The sequence below is a fragment of the Meleagris gallopavo genome, chromosome 20, assembly GCF_000146605.3.
Source record: "Meleagris gallopavo isolate NT-WF06-2002-E0010 breed Aviagen turkey brand Nicholas breeding stock chromosome 20, Turkey_5.1, whole genome shotgun sequence".
Taxonomy (NCBI): Eukaryota; Metazoa; Chordata; class Aves; order Galliformes; family Phasianidae; genus Meleagris; species Meleagris gallopavo.
In genome coordinates this window covers 259,862-283,283 of record NC_015030.2, presented here as the reverse complement: position 1 = coordinate 283,283, position 23,422 = coordinate 259,862, and the positions used below count along the sequence as shown (strand labels likewise).

General features: G+C 40.7%; 2 protein-coding genes across 2 annotated transcripts in view; both read left to right on the top strand.

The window, feature by feature from the left end:
• LOC104913726 (myosin-7-like) overlaps window positions 1-23,422 on the top strand; it is a 448,286-nt gene that overhangs the window by 220,470 nt on the left and 204,394 nt on the right. The gene's annotated exons all lie outside the window — the stretch shown is intronic.
• On the top strand, window positions 1,301-18,917 carry LOC100542710 (growth arrest-specific protein 7). The gene is made up of 6 exons (XM_031556294.1): window positions 1,301-1,355; window positions 1,898-2,100; window positions 4,061-4,184; window positions 7,545-7,624; window positions 9,600-9,698; window positions 10,396-18,917. Exons 1-6 carry the CDS (start codon window positions 1,301-1,303, stop codon window positions 10,507-10,509), a joined length of 675 nt encoding a protein of 224 aa, XP_031412154.1. The 3' UTR covers window positions 10,510-18,917.

The following is a 23,422-nucleotide window of genomic DNA, read 5'->3' as shown; positions in this document are numbered from 1 at the left end:
CCAGTGCCTGGGAACGTGACGCTACATCCAGTTGCTTATGGGAGGCCTCATCAGCCTCCTCATCCTGATCAGGGGGCCTGTAGTACACCCCCACAACAGTGTCACCCTTACCAGCCTGCCCCTTGATTCTCACCCAAACGATCTCACCAGGACGATTACCACTGAAATTTCTTCTGTTTGATTTCTCTGGCTCTGGGGATTTTCTTGAAGGTTTTTGCAGCAATGCTTGATTGGATCAGATGACTCAGGTTTCTATCTTTCTTACCAAGGCTGATTGACTCATCTTGGATTGTTTGCTCAGGTTAACTCATTTATTGATGGAGGGATCTGAAGGGCTCTCTGACTATTCAGCTAATTCAAACTCAGTTGCACACAGACATCTCTATCAGTTATAATACGTTGCCTCTTCAGTTGCCACTGAAGCCATGCAGAAATTCTCTCTGTGACAGTTCTTATTTTCATTGAGCAGTGGAAATGCTACTGGCAAGGATATGCATTTGCACCTCCAGTATTGAGCTTGTACAGGTGTGCTGGATTACAAAGCTGTGAACAGCTCTTTGTTAACTCGTCTGGGTCATCATGTCTAGAGGGTCATAAAAATATTGTCTGGAGTTTTCTAGTCCAAATTCCCATTGAGAGCAAGGTTATCTCACCCACAGTGGATCAAGTCAGCTACATCTTTGTCTGGCAAAATCCTGAGTATCTTTTAAGGATAGAAATTTCACAACCTCTCTGTTTAACCTGTACGAATTTTCCACTACCATTCTTGTGATACGTTTTAAAAACGATATTCTGTCTGAACCTTCCAAATATACGATGGCCACAAATTCTCTTTTGTGATATTGCCTGGCCCTACGAAGAAGAATTTGGCTCCTTGACTTCCAAATAATTGTAGGCAATATTAAATCACCTTTGTGCTACTCTCCAGCTGCTCTATCAACGTCAGCTTTATTAACTTCTCTAGTAAGTGCTATGGGGCCTAGGTTATCTCTATAGCATCTCTCTGTCAAAAGGCTGTATTGAACTCAAATGAAATGTCTTTCTCCATTAAAATAGTTCTACAGGAAAGCAAAAAATACTTGGTTTTAGGGACTACTTAATTATGCTCCACTGGGCCATGAGAAGTGACTGAGGACCAAACTCAGCTGCATAAGTAGAGCCCAGGACCTGCACTGGAAGGATGATAGAAAAAAAGTATTGGGTTGCTTGTGGGAGGGTGAAATGTCCTTATCCCTTCGGAGTGCATTTCCAAAAAAAATCAAGGCCATCTATATATATGAGAAAGTTACAGAGCAATGGGATGCAGACTCTGTCAGAATTGAGTGTTATTGACTGTAAAGTCTGGATTGTAAGAGGTAAGTGCCTGTACTTGTAGTCACAGGTGTGGTCTCAGTGGGTCTTTCCTGAGTCTCACAGTGGTTTTCTTACCATTATTTGAAGGGACTCAGCTAACTGCTCAGACTTATTTATCTTTAGGCTCCCTTACAGCTAGCAGAAATAAATAGATAAAATGGGCAGTTAATGGATCCCTTTTCCCAGTACATACAGACATGTAACCTCAGTGTGTTGAGTCACTTCACTGCAGTCAGAGTTAGCGGCTTTTGTTTGGGTGGGTAAATTGCATCAGTTACATCAGAATTGGAGCACTGCATGCTATAATAATTGTGTGAAGTTTGATCTTACATACAAGAGAAGAGAGAAAATTTAACAGAGAAAGAGGAAAGCAAAATGTATGCCTTTCTGCTTCCCTCAATGAATATTCTCTTAGCAAAGCTATCCTATGAGGAAGTGATGTTTGTAGTAGCATCACTCAGAGCTAACTTGGGCAAGAGAAGTGTTTTAGTACAATACTGCCTGTGTCTGCAGTGCTTGTATTGTTTACTCTGCCTTGATCTCTGATCAGCAGAAAAGCCAGGAATTACTGCCCAACTCTTCATTTATACCATTTCCCCCCTTTTTTTTCTTTATCAGCTTCAGAGCGAAGTAGAGAAACCCCTGCTCAACTTCAGAGAGAACTTTAAGAAAGACATGAAGAAGTGTGACCACCACATTGCAGACTTGCGGAAGCAGCTGGCCAGCCGCTATGCAGCAGTTGAAAAGGTGGGAGTGGAGAACAAACTGGAGAATTTGAGATACTGCTCTCTGGCACACAAAAACAACTGCCCCATGAAAAGTTTCTGTTCTATCACAAGGAGCCACAAAGATTTCTGCTGAGTGCTTTCTGCTACTGGTTATGCTTTACTGGGTTCCAGGTGTGGTTTGTGGCTTAGCTGAATTTTGGGAAGCTAAGAGCTGCAGCCAGTGCTGCTGTGTTACTGCTGAGCTAGCTTTTTGTTGCATGTTCTCTTTTTCAGTTTGGGATAACTTATTTCTGACATATTTGATAGAAATACTCTTAGCTTGTATGTGTCCAGAAGTCAAATGTATTGCCCCCAAAATCTAAGAGACACTGCATTAGAACAGCAAAGGCCAAAGGCTCATCCACTTCAGTATACTCTTGTACAATGGAAGCAGATGGCCAAGAAAGTTAGCTCAAACTTGGCACAGCTGTTTGCAGACACTCTCCTAGTACCAATTTTCTGTCTCACAGCAAACAGCAGCACCCAGGTTTCAAGTGCTGTTTTAACATAAGCATCCAGTAGGTAGCTGAGATCATGATTATAGAGCTGTGCCTATGAAAATTGTGGGTAGCTGTTGGGAAGTAGGCTCAGCTGCCAAGATATTTGGGCTAAATTGTGTGGTTCTTTGTCACGGTATCTTCACTCAGCGTGCTCTTGGGTATGAGCTGGAAAGAAAAACATATCACTCAGTTAACCCAGGAGGTTGCGTGGACTTCCATTAATGATCAGAGTGCATATGAAAAAGTTCGCTCAAGGGCAAAATTGTGGCAGGATGGACAAGATTATTAGATTGTATATATTCAAAGAAAGCACTTTTCAGTGCTTTCAGTCTTCAGTAGGGATATTGAAAAAGATGAATCAGAAGACAGTAGAGATATTGAAAAGGATGAATCAGAATAAGTAGACTTGAGAATAAAGAATGGTAAAGAAGAAAAAAAAAAAAGCTGTGTCTGCAGTTTGCCAGATGAAGCTCATCACTTCCCACCAGATTGCTTTCCTGCAGCTCCCTCTTGTGACCTGCCAAACTAAGCCTACTATCTTTAACACTGAAATGAAAAATTCAGGTAGTGCTTTGAGAGCATCTTAAGTTACTCTCAGGTGTGACGTGGGAAAACTGCAAGGTGATAACAAATCATCCAAATTTAGTTTTTGGCACTCTAACTTGAGAAAGAACAATATGACCTATTTTGTAACAAGCAGAACAGTTGGTGCAGGACAAGTTTTCCTTATGTATTTAGGCAACTTAAGCAACTGAGAAGGCAACTTGCATTGGTATTGGATTACTTGTTGAGACAATTTGCTGATTTACCTGTATAATTTAAGTAATTACACTGATAAATCAGGTCTTAAAACCTTGAAGAAATTTAAGGTGATTTAAGTAATCAGTTGTAAACAGGTCTCAGTTGTTGATTTCTGTGTTATGAACTACTGTTGTCACCGACCTGAATTAGTTTTTCTAAAATAAGTCTAAAATTTCCTATTGTTAAAGTTGCTGATAAATGTATATTGAAACTAGAAGGTAGTTGAAAATAAATTCTATAATGTAATTGAAATTCTTCAATTTGTACTGAAAAAAGCATATGTAAGAGGTATCTGGTTAAGAGATTTGGAAGAAGTTTCAGCTCCTCTTTGTTCCAGAAAGAGTTAGAGAGTTATAAGGAACATTATAATCTGATGATGTCTTTTGGTACAGTAAGGCAGATAGACAAAGACCTGAAAGTCCAGATGATTTTGCAGTTTCGTCAGTGAAAAATTCTGTATGGTGGTAGGACCCTTCCTTGAACACAATATGATGTTCTAGGAACTTGAATGCCAGTTAGAACTCAGTTTTGTGCAGAATCCCTGACTTCTTACTGACACATGTATGAAAAAGTCATTGATGGCTGAAAACAGGTGGAAGTTCTTTTCATGTAAACAATATGACCTTTAATTACTCCAAGGCCCGGAAAGCCTTGACAGAGAGACAGAAGGATCTGGAAATGAAAACACAGCAGCTGGAGGTGAAGCTGAGCAACAAGACAGAAGAGGAAATTAAAAAGGCAAGGCGGAAGTCTACTCAGGCAGGTGAGTACCTCAGTTGTAAGCCAGTGGGAGGTAAGTGCAGCACTGGGGAACCAGCTAGGAGATCGTGGCGTGGATAACTGGGATGTAGCTGCCCGTCCATCCATCCACATGTTTCTTGTTTTTTAAGATTGCAGCAGTGAAATCTAACAATGAATCTTAAATTTATTTGAATCAGAAGGGACCATTAAAGGTCATCTAGTCCATCTCTCCTGCAACCTTGAACCTTAGAAGCAGGGAATTCCTTTCAAAGAGAAAAATAAAGCCAGGTCAAGAAATGATTGATGATTTTGATAATTGAACTAAAAGGAGAGTGTTTTGTAGAATTGTACTTGGGTTTTGTAAAGTTGTGCTGAGGTAACAGAGTTTGTGAAACTTTAGAAGTGGGAGTTAAAGAAATTTGTCATAGCCTGAAGTGTCTTTGAAATGGAATTAGTGTCCAGTTTCAATGTAGTTAGCCTGCTTATGTGCTTTAGTTTTCAGACAGAAATACTTGAGTTGTGCCTTGATGTTGGTCATGCTGAGATAACAAGATGGCTGTCTCCTACCTGAGCCCTCTGTTTTTAAGTTCCTTAGGGTTTTCAAAATAGGTTTGTGACTTATTCAGATTGTACTGAATTTTCAGCTGAAAAATCTGCCAGCACAAGACCTATTGCCACTCATGTAGCAGGCTGGTGCTTGCCTAGAAGGCAGCAGATCTATAGTTTAGGCTCTCTCAAATCAGAGATCTAAACACACAGCTCTCCAACCACAAAGAAGTATAAGCAAACTATGGAGTGTTCTGGGGTAAGATTATTCTGCATCACTCCTGTTGAAGCTGGGTTACTGTGCAACCAGGAAGGCAAGTTTTATGGGTCCAGAGGAAGAACAAGAAAGAAGGAGCCTGATTCCACCTGTCAGCTAGGGCATCCAGATGGCAGCAAGGAGTCTGGGGCTTTCCTTGGTGTGATTATGGATCTGCAAATTCACACTTTTTCAGGTATGCTCAAATACTCTACCAAAGTACTTTTAGCCCCTGGACATCTCAGAGGGGCTCACTTCAGGCTTCCTCTCTACACATCACGTATAAGTGATGAAGGTAGCATGACCCACTCCACGGTATAACTTTTTTCTCAATTTCTGGCTGAAACAGTGCTGTTTACAGCTGAAACTAAGTGCAGTTTTAGCTTTTATTCTTTTTCTAAGGACCACGAGTACTTGCAAGATTAAGGCCCATAGAACTGATCCTACTTACACAGTTGCTTGGGGGACAGTGCTTGAATTTTTGGCTTTTCTGAAGTTCCTGTCAAAGGTAGTTATAGATTCTTTGCTCAGCTGAGGATGTTTCTTCCTTAAATTGTAGTTCCTTCCTTGGTTATTCACTGAATCAGTTACCCACAGTTGTGTGGGTGCTTGCTATGCTGCCTACCTCTTTTTTTGAAAGTGAACTTTTTTGTCTTTTTCTGTTAACTAAGCAATTAAAATGATTTCTGTTCAATGCATACTGAGGATATAGTAGTGTGTGTTACATTGTAGCGAAGACAAAACTTACTTGATGATATTTGTGCATGCTTTTTACAGAGACTCAAATCACTTTTGTGGGATCCATTAGAAACTGTCTTGAGACCTGTAAAGCTGACCTATGCAGTTCTGTTAGTAACATTGCTACAAATGCATTTGAACTGTGGTTTCCATAGTTCATCACTTCAGTCTGTCCTGTGGTAGAGTGGTACTTTACAGTACTAAAACTCTGAGCTTTCTCAGCCTGTCTGGGTCTTGATGACACCAGTAAGAGTCATTTGCAGTTTGTGTATCCAGACAACCGTTTGAGGAGAAACAAATGCTTCACTGGTGATAGGAGACTGTTTGGTGAATGTTAGTCTGTCCAACTGCAAATTCACAACCTCTTTGTGCACTTTGATCATCAGAAATTGTCTGTATAGTTATTTACTAATTGCTTACTGAGCAAACAAGGGAGAGCTGAAGGTCAAATAGGAGTAACCAGTAGTTTGGCTTGAGTTCCCCCAGACTTTGTGCCACTGTTGCAGTGCATGGAAGTGGGAGGACTTGCCTTATCCCACACATATGGCTACGCAGCAGCCCAGCTGAGGTGCTCGCGGTGCACACAGTGTTAGCTTTGAACTTAGGCCAGCTGCAAGTGGATGGTATGACTTGAGACTTTCAGATGCCCCTTAAAACTACACCCCTTCTACAGTGCCACATTACTAACAAGTGGTGTTGCTTTTTTGCTTTCACGTTATGTGCTTTGTGACTTTTATGTTCCTGGCTTTGTAGTCTCTCAGATTTACCCAGGTAGGTGAAGAATATCAAGAGTCTGATATCTAGGGAGTCTCCTGGAGCACACAGTGTTCCTGAAAGCCTAGCCTTTAAGTCCTGAAATCTCAGTGTGTTTTTTTGTTTTGTTTTTGTTTTTAATAGACTTTGGTTGCTTCCCTAAATTTTGAGTCTGTGCGAGATTTTTAGATGGATTTACTTATTTGACACTTGCTTGATCTATATAATCCTATTCACAGTTCTTTATTTTGCTCTGGTTTGTGTATAAAAATATTTTTGCACCTAAAAGAACAGTAAGAATTTGAACTCTAGACCAAGTCATTAAACCATTTATGAAGACATAACTAAGAAAGAGAATTTACTAGCCAGAAAGCAGTAGTCTCTGAAAGGGACAGATTTCCTACCCGCATTACCCTCTATATCAGAACAAAGTGCTGCAATGGAGGAAAAATTGCAATAATTGCACCTTATTGTGGTACTGCCCTGGACAAGGAAGGAAGCATGGACTGGAATTACACATCTTCAGGAAAATGGATTCTTAGGACTGTGCAAGGTTCAATTTGCTGCAAGAAAAGCTTCACTGGATCTTAGGCACCTAGAGCTTGATGCTCTCCTTTTTTAAGCTCATGTTAGAATGCAGTCATAGCTACTCTCCTACTATAGGATAGCTAGGGTTACTATCCTATAGTTCCATGACTCATCAGTATTAATTTCCAATTTTAATTATTTTGTTTTTCTGGTACAATTTTCTGTCTATGGCCAACTTTAATTTAACTGTAGTAACTATCTTTCATAGTTTAGGTTATTTTGTAGAATATTACTTAGTGTTCATATTTTCCTTCTAAAATTTTCTAATTCCACTTCACTTTAATTCCTCACCCCCAGCATCTGATCTTATACTAAACATAAATTGCATGCACTGCATTGAAATTGTTTTTATTGTGCCAAATAAGTACCATGCAACAACTGTGTTCAGCTCTGCCAGGACTGAACTTCAAAACTTTGGGATGCATATTTGAAACAACTTCATTCTAAGCTTGATAATATTGGCCAGAAAGAATTAATGTGCTGCTGTCCTGAACTTTTCAGGAGATGACCTGATGCGTTGTGTTGATCTTTACAATCAAGCCCAATCCAAGTGGTTTGAGGAAATGGTGACCACCACTCTGGTATGTAGTAACTCTGTGTAGTGTCTTAAGTTTATAACATTGCCAGGTTGTAGTAGCTTGAACTAGTTGCAGGAAAAAGCACTGGGAGAATTAGATAATTAATCTCCACTGGTATATTGCATTCTTAGTTCTAAGAAAAACTCACATCATTTGGAGAATGCAGAAATAATTTCTTTGCAGAGTTTCTTTGCAGAAGGCTCAAAACCAGTTCAGAGCTTCTTAGAGGCCAGAATGCTGGAATTTTTCCCAGGAAGGATGAAGTAATAACCAAGGAGCAAATGAAAAGACACACAACATTTATACACTAAACATTAATGAATTTTTGTTTCCCATGAGTATTGCCAGCTTAGAAGAGACAGAATTTAATTTCCTATTGCTCTACTTCTCTGAAAATCAACACAGCTCACAGTGTTCACCCAAAGGGCATTTATCTTCAGGGTTAGTCACCAAAATGGTAAAATTCTTTTCTAGCTTTGATGTTCAGTGTTCCTTGAAATACATATACTTCAGCATGAGGGCTCCTCTCTCTCATGTCATTCCTTAGAAGCCTTCTAGACAATAGCCAGTTATTTTCAAAATTGGGAAATAAAAGCATCTTTTGTTAGTATTTTTCTCACTGGACAAACACAAAGCATCAAACTCCTCATAATAAAGAAGCAATCTCCTATTCCAACCCTCCTGCCTGGGCAGGGTTGCTAGCCAACAGATCACACAGATCCTGTCCAACCCAGCCTGAATTGCTCCAGAGACGGAGCACCCACAACCTCTCTGGGCAGCCTGTGCTTGTGCCTTGCCACCCTCTGGTAAAAAAGGTCTTCCTAACATCTAACCTAAATTTCCCCTCTTTCAGTTTAAAACTATTGCCCCTTGTTCTGTCACTATCAGATAGTCTAAAATGTTGGTCAACCTTCTGCTTGTAAGCTCCCTTCAAGTACTGGAAGGCCACAATGAGGTCTCCCCAGAGCCTTCTCTTCTTCAAGCTAAACAAGCCCAGTTCCCTCAACCTTTCCTCATAGGAGAGGTGCTTCAGCTCTCTGGTCATCTTTGTGGCCCTCCTCTGGACCCAATCCAAGAGCTCCACGTCCTTCCTGTACTGCTGGCACCAGGCCTGGACGCAGTACTGCGGATGAGATCTCAGAAGCACAAAGTAGAGGTGGAGAATCACCTCCCTCTTCCTACTGGCCGCTTCTCCTTTTATGCAGTGTTTGTTCCTGGAGAATCTAAAGCTTTGTTCCGTAGCTTTAGAGGGAAGTCATGGCCTGGAGGCCGCTCAGCAGGTTGGTTGGTTGGGAAATGCAAGCTAAGGATCATGTAAAAATATGTCTTGATATACATCATTATGAAACCAAGTAGCAGAATCATAATCCAGGAGACATGCTGCCCTTCCACAGCCTTAATTGACCCTCCTAGAGGAGAGAGAGGCAGAAAAATTCAGAAGGAAAGTTAGAAACTACCTTCCTTTAGAAACTACCTCCTCTCACTGCCAGCTGAGCTAGGTGGAGACTTGTCCCAGCCTATTATCTGGTGAACAAATAAAACTGTTCTTTTAGGGGTTCTGGTTAGACTAAAAATAGTCAGGCCCTTTGAGTCATACATCCCAACACAGTCACCTGCTTCTCCATCTATTCACTGTAACTTCTGGTGCTAGCAACACAGCATGCAAAGCTTTTTGCAGGAAACAGATTTCCTCTTGCTTGCAGTATCCCTAAAGATAATGTCTCCTATCTCTCCCTGAGTGGTCTCAGTTTTGGAAAGAATTCAACCTTTTTTTCTGTCCTTTGGATTGAGATGAAGTGAATTCTTTTGCTTGCTCTCTCTGCTTCTTTGCAATTTGGAGCAATGTGCAAGCACATAGTTCAACTCCAGAGCATGAGCATGGGGTTGTATTGCACTGATGGGCAAACTTTTGTATATCATCCTTTAGGCCTTTAAGCTCGGCTTCCAAAAAAAGTGTACTTAATTTCTTCCTCTTTAGGAGCTTGAGAGACTAGAAGTTGAAAGGGTGGAGATGATTCGGCAGCATCTCTGCCAGTATACACAGCTGCGGCATGAGACAGACATGTTCAACCAAAGTGTGAGTCTGCTCTTTGTTTCTCGTTGGTCTTTGCTGCACTTCAGCTGAGTTGAATCGTCCCCATTCTGATCTGACTAACTTCCTATCAAAAGGAGATGTGAAAACTACATGTTGTCAGCTGTTAGCTTTCAGCAGTACTGTCATGCCAGCCTCCAGCCTTATTCTCCAAGACTCCCTGATCCACTTAAATTTCATACTTCTGGATCACAGCTTTTTGTTGGGGTTTTGAATTCATTTGACCAGCGTGAGCTGTTATCAGCTCTCCGAGCACCTCAAAGTCATTTATTCTTGCAAAGAAAGATAGAAAGTACACAATTTCACTGTTGGAGAAGAGAGTATATGTATTTATATTTTTTCATTTTAAAAAGTTCAAAAAACTGTCTAGTTTTCAAATATTAAAATACAGGGGATGTATGCTGACCTGTAATGCATGATTTTATTTGATGCAAGATATAGTTTGCAGAGTAGGAGTCTGAAGATGGACTGGCCAGTGCCTGCTGTAGGAAGCTTGTCTTTGCCTGGCAAGGCAAGCCTGGTTCCCACTCTGGCTGTTGTTCACCTGCTCAAGTACATGTAGTTCTCAGTTATCTGCAAATGTCACATAGGCATGCTCATGGCTGTTCTATAGTTTAGAGCAATGACTGTCTCTACTTGAAATGCGCCCTTGACTTTTTAATTCTTGTTTTGTTCATTTCAGACAGTAGAGCTTGTTGATCAGCTGCTTCGGAAAGTGGATCCTGCCAAAGACAGGGAACTGTGGGTAAAAGAACACAAAACTGGAGATATTCGACCTGTGGACATGGAAATATAGACTGTTCTTACAGTTGTGATGAGCCAACTGAATTAACCAGGCTAATGTTTTTTTCTTGGGGTCAGAAGAGTGTAGGGCAAAGGTTGTTCCACTACCAGACACCTTGTAATTTATGCCTGTACAGGCTGTCTGTTAAATTTAGTCATAAAAATGGTCCTTGTTGTGCTAAGGCTTAAGCACCAAACATTCCAGGGTGAAGAAAATAGATCTGTGCTTCCCACCAGAGGTTCCCAGTTGCACTCATCTTCCAGAAGAAATCTACTTTCTGGTACAGAGAGAGCTCTGTTCTTCTGTGACTTTTGTGCTACATCCCTTGCATGACTATCGTATACATTATGTTAGAACAACCACCCAGTGTGCTTCTGGCTGGCCAGCAAGTGGGTAACCAAACACAGTGCAGGAGGCAAGGAAGTGCTGATTGAGAATCCCAGGCCTGTCACTGACTGCTTTCATAACCACAGACAAGTCAGTAAACTTTTCTGGCTCCCCCATCAGTTAAATATACATATCTTGCATCAGTGTTGTATGAATACATTTATTTCATACAACATAGTTTCCCACAGCGGCCCTTTGGAAATACCTACAGAGAAGACCCCTGTTCTCCCTGTTTTATACTCCCTCTCAGGGATATATAAACCCAATATCATTTTTGTGCTAGGCCAATCTACAAAGTGTTACCATCCCTGTTATTTAACGGGAAAGATTTGGTTGTGCTGTACCTACCTCATTAGCTGTTGGAGTGCTCTCAGTGACAGAAGAAGGTTGCATAGTTAGGAATAAATGAGATGTTCTAAAACTTTCTGCTTATGCAGGATGTTTTCTCATAAAGACAGCCCTCTAACATTTTGTTTGGGATCTAGATATAAATTGCTCTTTTTTGGTTTCTTTGGTTCAGGCGAATATCAGAGCCTTTAGTTATATTTATTCACCAAATTTGCGTAGGTAAATTGTGATTTTTATCTTTTTAGAGCTTGATTTTCAAAGGTGCCATGTATCTGTGATTCTAGACTGCATCAGGTGTAGATGTAGGTGCCCAGCATTTCTGAATCAGATTCTTAATGGTTTCTCCTACCAGAGAACTACCAGAAATTCAGCGCAGCTCCTGGTACAGAGTGTTGTGTAGTTTGGAGGCTGGTTTTCAAAAGGTATTTTCTTCTCCCAATGTTTTTTCGGATTTTTGCTCTTAATCTGTTTTCCAGCTTCTCTTACTCAAGATTTTTACTTGAAGTCCAACAGAAAGAGAGAGGTTCTACATTTTCCCTCTTGGAGATCTTCAGAGGCAGCCTAGGTATGGTCTTGGACCAACACCCTAGGTGATCCTGCTTCAACAGTGGGTTTTGACAAATGATCTTTAGAGGTCCTTTCCAAGCACATCCATTCTGTGAGTCTGTGAAACCTTCATTCTCACCGCTGTGGCCTTTCCTCATTGTGTGCTGTGATGTTAGCTGCTGTTTTCCAAACAATGTTATTCCTTTTGATCCACATTTTTGTTCCACTTTTATCTTGTTGTTAACATTCCTTTTTCCCTGGTATGGAACTTTCATGTCTTTCATCTGTCTGCTCTTCTAGGCTTTTCTTCACCAATCTCAAATTACTGTGCTGTGAGAAGATCACTGAGAATTAATCTTTACAAATACAAGCTGAGACACAGAGAAGTCTTATCTGAAATACCTTTTTAATATTGATTCAAGTCATTTCAAACTTGCATTTTCCTGTTGTTCCTTTTTTTTCTTTCCCCACCATTTCTTTACTAGTATAGATTCATAGAAAAAAGGTCGGTCACCTTTTATTCACCTGAGTATATATGTCTCTTCAGCTCCTTTCTCTGCTGTCACTGGCTTTATAAACCTTTGCACATCGGCAGGTGCAGTGTTGTGACTTAGTGTTGCATGCTTAGGATCATTGTTCCTCGTGTTACTGATCGTTAGAACTGATTCCTCTTATACTGCACTTTTGTTACGCGCTTCAGAATTTGCAACTGTAATTTTATTCTTGGTGTTGGAAGCACCCAGCATGTTGATACTTGAAACATGGTTTGCCTAAGTGTTGCTCAGTCCTTGAGCTCAGTGAGACTTCACACTTTTCCCTCGCCGCCTGTTCCGCTTGAATGAGGAGGTTTTGTGCTAAATTGTCTTTTTCAGTCTTCCTATTCCTTTGCACTCTGTCCTCAGTATGATTCTTACTGGCATACTGATGTGTACTGCTGTCTCTTCCATGCACCTCAGAGAGCAGATATTTTTGGTTTGTTTTTTGTTTTCTTTAAACCACAAATGCATGGTGAGCTTTCCAAACTTGAATGACCAAAATTTAGTGATATACTTAAGAACTGTATCTAAGGTTGACCCCTGTATTCTAAGCCATATTGCAAATTTGAGCAATCTTGATGACCAATCACCACATTCGTGGTTTGATTACAAAAACAAGCTAGTCGTGCACTTTATATGGTATTCTCCTTATTAAATATATGAAATATTCTGTTAGCAATTACAGTTTATTTTTTCCTCACTTTTTTTTTCACAGATATTTATTATTTTATCTGTTTGGGGCTGGAAATGCTGTCTATTAGCACAAGTTTCTCTCAGGACTGAAATTTATTTTGGTTCTTCTTCTGAGGCGTTCTTAAGTTGCTCTAAATTCTCAGTTGAATTTTCTGATGAGTTGGAGTTTATTGGTTTTGTTTGGTTTTAATTATATTATTTCTAGACGATGTTCCTACTTCTGCTTTTTGATCCTCTTGAAATGTTGCAGGGAAGTATAAGCTGCACAGAATGATAATTCTTTTGGTGGAAGCTGTATTTTTTGTTTTTCTTCCAAAACACAAGTAGAGCACTTTCACCTAGCTGCTGCTTGCCTTTATTTTGCCCAAATTCTCACTTGGATCTACTCTGCAATGGGTGAAATGCTTTCTTTACAATAAGACTTAATAATAATTTTGTAGCTGGTAAAATCATTAGGAGTGTTTTGCTATTGCTTGTAAATAGTTTCCATCTTATTTCCTGGGAATGATACACCGTCGTGGTACCACATTGCAGAAAGCGGGATCTGTGGTTCTCTGCCCATTGCATTGTCTGACTGATGAATCTTGGACATCATGAGGCATAACAGATCAGGGAGTGCTGGAGTCCTGGTGTTTCTGAATGGACTGCATCTTTAAAACTGGTAATGGTTTTTTTGTTCGTAACATGGGACTGTGGGAATTTCAGCATTTGTTTATTCAGCTTCCAATAAATTGAAAAAAAAGCAGTCGTACCCAGTCTTTACTTCTCCGGACCAAGATCAAGCTTGATGTTAGGCTGCAGCATGCATGTGAAAGCATGAGGATGTTTCAGTGTAACTGATTAATAGGAACAGCAAAATAAGTCTCTTGCCTCCATAGGTCCAGAGCCCAGGTGTGATCTCGTTCTTTTTCTGGCAGGCGAGTATACACATTTTTTACACAAGTTTTTACTGTTCCAGTCACTGCAAATAATACACTTTTTTGTGGTTTGGTGTGGCTGTCTTGTATCTTCACATGGCTCCTTGGTCACAGACCAGAAAATGGGCTGTTGCTCAGCACTGATTGTTTTCACCTAAAGAAGTGCAGTACAGTTTGTGGGAATTTGCCTCTGACTCCCATCTTGTAGACTTCCTTGCCCGGTGTTTTTTGAAGCTGCCTGAGCTTCAGAGCCCTGCCCCTCCTGTGTAGCTCCCTCTCTACCCAAGTGGTGTAGTGATGTTCTGGTCTCCTGCTGCCAAGCCTCTGGTTTCCCAGTGATTGATCTCTGCTTCAGCCAGAGCTTTTGAGCTCTTGCCTGAGCTAGAGGGCTTCATGAACTCCTGTGGCTTTGAATCCTTTCAGTGTTCTCAGATGAAACAGACAAAGTTTTGTGCAACTGTAACCTCAGCTTCCTAACAGAATGCTGATATTTTATTCATTGTTTGTTCCAGCCTGCCTGTATATTCTGTTTTCTGGCTCAAGGCACTGTTAACTCAATAGTAAGTCCTTTTTGTAAGTCCTTCCTTGAGAGACTCTTTTAGGTCTTTTTTTCCTAACAGTATTAGTTCTGGATCCAATGCTGCTGGCTGATTTCTGTTTGAATTAATGAACTGAAAGTGATGACTTATTTGCCACGTGAGCGAAGTTCACTCTTCTCTGTCACTGGCAGGATTCCATTCGCTTTCATAAATCAAGATCCAAAAAGGCATAATTCTCAAATTTCCAACCTGCTGCAGATTCTCTAATGTCCATAACCCTGTCTACTAGTTGCTTTTGTATGTTGAGCCTGGTGGCTCTCATCCAGCTTAGGATGTTCCATGATTCTGCGGACTTCTGTTGAAGGAATGCAGTTGTTCTCTATTAGGAAATCTATTATTTGATACCGAGATCTTTAGAGATGATTTTAATTTATTTTTTTAGATGTTGAAAGATGGTAATAACATTGAAAGACATGGGAATTCTGTTTATGTTCTCAGAATACTTTTTCCCCTCTGCAGCCCTGCCTAAGCTACTGTGTAGTAGCCGTGTTCCCTCCATGTTGAACAGTTACGTACATATTGAAGTTATTTTTTCTTTCAAGTGTAACAGGTAGCATGCAAACTTGTTCCCTGCTTTTGTTTGCACTTCATGCACCTTGCGTTTTGTGTTGCAGAGTTAACTGTTGTTAATTGCAACCCTGTGCTGTAGTGACAGCAAGTATAGCTATCTTGGGAAGATGAGTTGCATGCAAATCACCTTCTTTTTTCCTTTTTTTCTTACAGAAGGTTTCTATAAAGCATTCACAGGAAGCATTTATATGCTGGTAAAAGTCCTAACTGTCCACACCTTCTCAGAATGTCTTTACACTTGTATCTTTTTTACGTCATCCTTCAAATACTTGCTGGAAACAATCTTCTATAGTCTTCATGTAGAAATGTGCACTCTTCCTTTGGCCTTCTGTTTGGAAGTGCTCAGCACTCAGAGGTTTCTAAGAGGTGAAGAGAGTGTGCATGGGTGATAACAGAGACTTTGAAAATTAGGCTACTGATTGGAAATGCACAAATTTTTTTTCTTAGTCTTTCAGTACATCTATAAGGAAATATTGAGAAATGAGATTCTCCAGTACTTAATAAATATAACTGTTGTATGCTGTTCTCAGCAGCTCTGTGAGTGACACTACAGGCTAGGGTTGGAGCACAGCTCTGGAGCACAGGCTGACAGCTCTCCTGTTGCAGTCCAAATGATCCAAATCCCAAATTAAGTGAAAAAGAGGCTCTGATCATTTTTCTTTAGTCACACAAACAGAAAAAGAGCATTGCTTACCCAGGTGGATCCTTTACAATGAAGCACCTTAGAAATCCCAACCAGCACTTTTAAGGCACCCCTGGAGTGAGTAGATGTGACTTGGTGTGATCAGTTGTTTGCTTTATTCTGAAAAGAAAAAACAAAAACCAATTATCTGCTATTTTGTAATAGCCAGCATACTATTTTGCACTATTTAGTACAGCCTGCTGGGTATGTTTCTAGAGATGAGGTTCAGACTTCGTTGTCCTGGAAGAGCAGTGTGTTGTTCCCCCATCACTGAGCTTTCCAGAAAATCTGTAGGCTTTTTGCTATGTATTTTGATATAGAAGAATGAAGTCCCAGAGCTGGTGGTTACCAAAGTGTTGCTGTGAATAATTCTTGCTAGATGGGCATTCCTCCTGAACTCATACAGTGATCAGGAGGAGCTATCTGGTGTCCCTCAGTGCATGGTGGAGGCATCTGACAGTTCACAAAGGAGCCTGCTGGTCCTGCTTAACAGGATGGAAGCAGTCACAGACACATTGCATTGTACATGGAAGCTAGTAAAATATTTAGCTGCCCCAGTGAAATTTGAGCTTCTCAACAGTAGGCATTCATCTCCCTCGGAGCCCTCCTGGCTGCAGTAACAGGCTCCTCTCTGAATTTTGTTTGATGTCCTGAAATCAATAGTGTTCCCTCATGCTTGTTCCGTGTTAAAGGGCTCTCTAGCCAGCACCTGGTTGTGCCTGCAGGAATCTGGTAGGTGGCAACACCACACTGATGACTGAAGAATGTTTTTTGGATTTATTTGGCAATAGCATTATGTTGTGCACCACTGCACTGAACTGGCTGTAAACCAGGCTGCATCAAGCCTGGTGTGTCAGTGTTCTCCAGGAGTTTGGAATGTGCAGTCTTTCTGTTGCACAATGGCAATGTCATCTTTCACATCAGCAAGTTCCTTGTCTTTTCCTGAGAAGAACTGCTGTTTTTAAATAATATCCATTACTTTATCTAATGGTAGATGTTATTCACATAAGAGTGCATCAGTCATTTCTTACTTCTTCATTGTTACTGTACCCACCGGCTCTATTACTGAGATACAGCACTTTCCAAGATGCTCACAGAACATCTCTTTTGCTTTAATGTGCTGCCTGAACTTCATGCTTTTGGATATTTTCTGAGATTAGGGTGTGCTTGTTTTTTGTTGCCTTGTTTTGGCTTCTGTTTGGATTGTTCCTCCAAGCCTCTGGGTTTGGAAGTGCAGTTACTCTTTTTTGTGTTGGCCACAGCTTCTTTTCTGGAGATCTTTTCTGAAGGGACCAACCCATAGCACAGTTTGACTTAAATTTCTAATCCCATGTTCCTGAGAGTAGAAACCTTTTGTGCCTAATGAAACATCTGATTCTAACAATTGTACATGGATAAAATCATATAGAGACCAGTATAAATTATGTCTTATAATAATAGCATAATAATTACAGAAAAAATATATATAAATTTGAAACATTCGAATGTAAATCCCTCAACTTACATTAAGTTGAATTGTTCCCGGTGTATCGTACGAGACAAACTCAGCGGATATTCAGAACAAAAGCTTTTCAGCTGCTGTATTCAGGCTCAGGAGTGCACAACACCTTCATTTTGAATATATGCAGTCTTTCAAGGCTACTGATTTCACAGATAACTGAGCAATGGCTTCTATCACAACCCTACCAACATTCATTTAGTAGTTCCCCTTGAAGTGCCTATTTAAACTGTACCTGCTACAAAATACACAGGTACAGTTTAATACAAATACAAAAAATACAAAAAACCTGCTATAAAATACACAGATTCACCGTACGAATTTTCAGAACTCAGGAGCAGCCAGTGCACACTGAGCCGTGCAGGATTCCCAACCCTCCTTTGTTCTGCACTGTGCACTCTTTTTAGGGCATCAGCATACCCACAGACCTGCCTTTATCTCACTAATCATTTGCAGTCCATCATAGGTGTCATAAATTCTTAGTGCTGAAAATGGAGTAGGAAATGTTAAGCCATGTTAAACTTAGAAGTAACTGCTTTGGAGGACAGTTACTAAGTTCATTTACTGATACATCCTTCAGTATGGGGGTCTCAGAAGAATAAGAATACTGCATAAAAATAGTTGAGTAAGTGGCATTTGGGATTTAACTAATGCTGTTTTGTAAAAACAAACCGTATCTCTTGTTTAAAGCAGTTACTTAAAACAATTTTGTCTGGTACTGGAAGTCCATAAAGCTGAATGATTTCAGGGATCTCCTATCTGCATGACATGACAATTTTGGTCATTTGAATTTGGGAATGCTCAATGTGAAATCCCTTGTTCCTTTGGATATTTTTTGATGTGCTGATAGAGATTTTCAAAATAACATAAGGAATTTTGATATCCATTTACCACTCTGTTACTGCTCTATGACAGAAACACACTTTATGGACAGCAACTTTATCCATTGTGGAAAAAAGCAGGTAGTAGTTTTGGGCAAATCTTTTCTTCTCCTAAATTTCCTTCTGGCAGCACAAAACAAGGAAAATTCTACCAAACGGTTTTGCAAACATTCCAGCAGCAGGGATTCAGAGGTAGCCCACATCACCACTCATACAGTTAAACAATTTTCTACTAAAATAAGGTTGCCTATTTGGTCCTTTTTGTGTAATTTGCTAAATACTTTCTAAACTTAGAAAAGTTGTCTTTTGACAGTACTAATAACTTCTTTTTAAATACGTTTAACCAATATTTTATAACTTTCCATAAATTCTGGCTGATAAGGCCCCTTAAATTAAATTACGTATCTTGCATCCTCTAAATAATTAGTAAATCTTGGGTTGTTGTGCAAATTATAGGATCGGTTTTGATCCATAAAGGTGCATGAAGGAATCACCAAACTGAAGTTCAATGCAGGAAAGATTTAAGGGGCAGATCTTCAGCTTGGGAGAACTGGCAGAGTTTGGTGGAAGATACTTGATGTCAGTTATGGATCTTGTCCTTCGATGTTGAAGGCATTTCCTCTACATATTTTCTGTCTTACTGTAAAACTATTTCATATGGTTAAACTGTATTTTGCTATGTTGTTCTGCAGGTTTATATGCACCACAGTGCTCATCTCATCTCCTGTAAAATAAACTGTACAGAGACGTATTGAGCATGGAATTGTCTTTACTAGAGTGTTTATTCTTCTATCAAAGTCACACACCTTTTGAATGCAGTGATATAAAAGTACACTTGCGTGCCATATGCACATTTACTGCTTTGCTAATGCTAGTATGGTGAAGCTTGAATTCACACATCAGTAGGATGTAGTCTGTTCACATCCTTTTCAGACCTTTGCGTGATATTCAGATGAGTACAGTTGCTAACATTTCATTTTTATTATGAAACCAGTTTTAAAATCACTGGCACTTAAGTAGGTTTGATTCTTAAATAGGCAAACTAACTCTGATCACTGAAAAAAAATAGGCATGGCTTACGTGCTCTGTAAGTCTTGTACACCCAGTCCTTTATCTGCAGGTGCCACATGTGCCTTGAAGCTTAGTTGAAGAGAAGACACTGCTGTCAAATGTTAATAAATTCTTATGTCTCTGATGTGTAATACTGATGGAGACCACAGCACAGAACAAGGTGTTAGCAGCTCTGCAGAACATGAGCATACTTTCCCAGCAACACAGTAGCCTTGGAAGTAAAGGCTCATCATCTAAAGCCACATCTACACATCTCTTAATCCTCAGTGGAGTTCTCTCCTCAGAACTCTTCCAGTGTCGAACTCATGTAAAAACTTATTTTCTTCACCCACCTGCAAAGAGCTGCCATGCAGCTATATGATGTGCTTGTAAAAGGAATGCAGGAATTGCTAGTGAAGGAAATTTCTTAAAAATGGATGTGGTAAGTAGTTGCAGAATTCTCTGCACTCAGAAAAGGAAGAGACTCTGAGGAAGTTCCATATGAAGCTTGGTTTTCAGAGCAGTAAGTACGTAGCAATTCTCTTCATGATGTGATGGATTTCATTTCACCTTATCAACAGAGAGTATTTTCTAGTGTGGAGGACTATGATAGAGCTTTGAAACCAGAGGTGAGGAGATAATGTATTTGCTGTGCTGGTGTGGCGCTCTTAGAGGTGCTGCAGGACCAGGATCAGCCATCCTATGTCTATGACACTTAGATGTGAAGGGCAGAATTTTTCACACTATTTTGCACAAGAACACCAGTGCTGGCAACCAAGTCAGTAATTTTAAAAAATCAGTCTGGATTTCACGCTCAGCCTTTGACTCTCCCATTCCTCAGAGGCAGAAAGAAAGCTGGAGGGACATTGGTGAAGGGATTTATTTCAGAACGCTTTTGGAACTAATGCATACTTTCTACCTCAAACTGTTATCTAATGCTTCAGTAGTTCCTGTTAATTGTAAAGTTCGGTCTACATGTTTTGCTGTTATCAACAATATGATCTTGAACTCGCCAGATAAGTACTTAAAATTTTTATATGTAAATTGGAGCTGCACACACTCCAGAGGTTTGAACCAGGTCTTGCTCTGGGTGCTGCTCTTCCCCTTTGTTCTGTTTGTGCATGGTTCCTGTGCCCTTCGGTCTCGGTCTTACTGAAGGTAGAATTTCAGAGCAGTTTAATTGTGAGTCAACTTGAGAACAGCGTGCTTTCTGTGCTGCTGTGTCTGGGCATGTGCCCAGGTGGAATGTGCCCAGCCCCTTCAGGGGCAGCTTTGAACTACTGGCCCCACTGAAGAAAAAAGACCCAACAAAGTTCTGAGAATTTTTGTGAGCACAGAGGAAACTGCTGCTAGGTGTTTATTTTTAAATTGGAGGTGATATGCCCAGCATAGATTTCCCACAGATAGTTCCCTACAAGCAGCTTGCTACCGGAGGGGAGCCCTGGGAATACCCGGGGAACCCTTCAACTCTCCCTCACAATTCAGGACCATTTCTGCCTCTAAAATTGCAGGTTTTGATTTTTGGAATGCGTCTTTCTGTCCTTTACACTGGATGTCAGTGTGTCTTTTTGCCTTACTGTATTTCAGACTGAGGAAGCTGCAGCTGTGCTGAGATCACCAGCTCTGTTGTCAGGACTGGTGATGGAGCATGTGCAGACACAGAGCTGGAAACACAACAAGCCACACGTGTCAACTGCCTGCTCGTTAATATCTGGCGTTGTCATATTGACTCATCCTCGCTCTGCCAAAATTTATAGTCTTGCTGTGTATCCTGACTTGGAATGGAAAAAGGAGATGTTTCTAACAGCATCCTTTTCTGTACGACCTTGATGTGTGGTATGATCAGCAGAGGGCAACACCACACTGTCAGCTGCATTGCATACTGTATTTCCAGTACTGCGGCTCAGCCTTAATCTCCAAATCCTTTGTTTTTTTTTTCATGCAGAGGTACATCAGTTAAAGTCTTCCAGGGTAGAGCAATGGTGGATCAACACGAGTATTTTCTGAAAGGCTAGGCCATAGCTTGCAGCTTGGGAGAAGGGATAACCAGTTTTTGTATCACTGAGAGCTACAGTCTTGGAAACACCAACACACTCAACACCTTTGCCTGCTGGGTGGAGGACAAAAGCCATTCAACATGGTTGGGTTGGAAGGGATCTCAGAGCCCCCAGACTGCCCCTACCATGGGCTAGTTGCCTCTCCAGCTCAGGCTGCCCAGGGCCCATCCAGGGCACCTCCAGGGATGGGGCACCTACAGCTCTCTGGGCAGCAGTGCCAGGGCCTCACCGCCCTCTGAGTAAAGATTTTCCTCCACACATCCAACCTGAATCTCCCCTCTTCTAGTTTAAAACTTGTCCTATCACTGTCAGACTGTATAAAAAGTCAATCTCCCAGAATTCACCTGTTTTCATCCACCTGTTGGTCACTGGATAAGCGCAAGAGGAGACAACTCTGTTCTGCAGAGCTTACAATGGACAGAGAAACAAGTCAGGTTGCAGGCAGGCAGAGATGCCCACTGTGATTTGCAGTGCTCGTGGAGGAATTCATAGAAGATCATAGAGCAGGAGCAGTCATAACTAATGCTGGAAGTCAAATGAAGTACAGAAAACTTCCTCTGAACACAAAATAGGCTGAAGGTGTTAGTGAGGCTTTACTGACACATGCCGTTAATAAGGCCCTTAAAAGCAAAACGTGCAAAATTAATGTAACTGTTTTAACACAGCTCTAGTATTCTTTCCAGGTTTGCTATACAGGTGCCAACTACCATCGCTCTTGCATGGTTTCCTTAAATACTATTGCAAATTCTGAACTAAAGGTCAAGACACAATGGCCCTGAGAGGGCTGTTTGTAGGCCTTACACTGAATCTGACCATACACTAATGAAATTTTGGGATTCAGGCTCTTCCATCTGGAGTCAAACCATAAACATACTAATGTCACATTTCTTACTCAAAGAATCTTTCTTGTCTAAATTACTGTCTCAGCCCTTATACAAATAAAAGAAAAAATTACAAGCATGCACTTGTGAAGTATTTATTATAGAGACAAACAGTTCAGATTCGCTGGTTACACTGCATGCTCTGTTTATGTTCTTTTTTTCCCTTTGGGTCCCTGAAAGTAGATGAGAACTTCTAGCTCCAATTTAATTTGACTTCCTGTTTTATAAAGCTGACAAGCGGACACCCAGTCTCCCGCAGCTACAGCATAAATTATAGTCATCGTATTTACAGACCTATGATTTTTTGTAGACTTAGAAAATGCTTTAAGTGTCATTTGCTTCTGCTCGCTGGAAGAGACGAGAATGCTTTTTCTGAATCAGCTGCTTACATATATTTAAGCTAACCTCTGCAATGTGGTTGCAGTCATCCTCTGCTCACAGGTTCAGGCTTCAGGAACTGTTTTTACTGCCCCTACACTTTCTGGCAAACATATATGAAGGGGGAAATATTGCTGGATTGTAAAGTATTTAAGGTGAAAGTAAATAAAAATTTGTACCATGCCAAAACTATACAGCCCAGTATCTTGGCTTGGACAATGACCAGAAAGTACTGGTTTCTCAGAGAAGGGTGTGAGATGAAAGCTTTATACTGAAATGCATTTTGATTCTTTCTCTTCCAAATGTTTTCTCCCGTGAGTTCATTTCTGAATTCATATAAACTTCCCATGGCATTTTGAAGAAAACAGCTGCAAAGCACAGTGATGTTGCCTGCTCTCCAAGTTAGTTTGTTGTCATAATGCTGGTATGGAGAAGACTGTTATTTGCCTTTTGGGGTCCCACAGTCTGAAACGGCTCACTGCCGTATTCCTCCCTGCCTGCCCCAATCATTTGCTTTTCAAAGTATTTTTCATCCAGTGGCATCTTCCCATCCAGCCTTCTCTTCTCTTCCTTGAATTCCAGTTATTCCCCAAATTACTTCAGCTGCCACCTCTCCCTCTCCACTCCTGCACCCTTACCCTCTGAACACTGCTTTGTTATCACACATCTGCTGTTCTTGAAGAATTCAATCACATAAATCCCTTCCACATTTCACTCTTCATTTCCAGCACTTCAGTCTTATCTGCTGCTTTTCTTGCTCTCACTCTAGCCCTACCAGGGCCATATCCCCACCCCCACCTTGTGCAAAGCTGCAGGAGCAGTCTCAGTATGCTCTCCTGGATGCCCTGACTGCAGGGGATTTCCACATTTAATATATCCCGAAGTCCCCCTTAGCACATTCA

Excerpts from the sequence above, each read along its gene's own strand:
- LOC100542710 (XM_031556294.1), top strand. The coding sequence starts at position 1,301 with ATGCAGACTCTGTCAGAATTGAGTGTTATTGACTGTAAAGTCTGGATT. Across the intron at positions 7,625-9,599 it reads AAATGGTGACCACCACTCTG|GAGCTTGAGAGACTAGAAGT; the intron begins GTATGTAGTAAC and ends CTTCCTCTTTAG. Across the intron at positions 9,699-10,395 it reads CAGACATGTTCAACCAAAGT|ACAGTAGAGCTTGTTGATCA; the intron begins GTGAGTCTGCTC and ends TGTTCATTTCAG.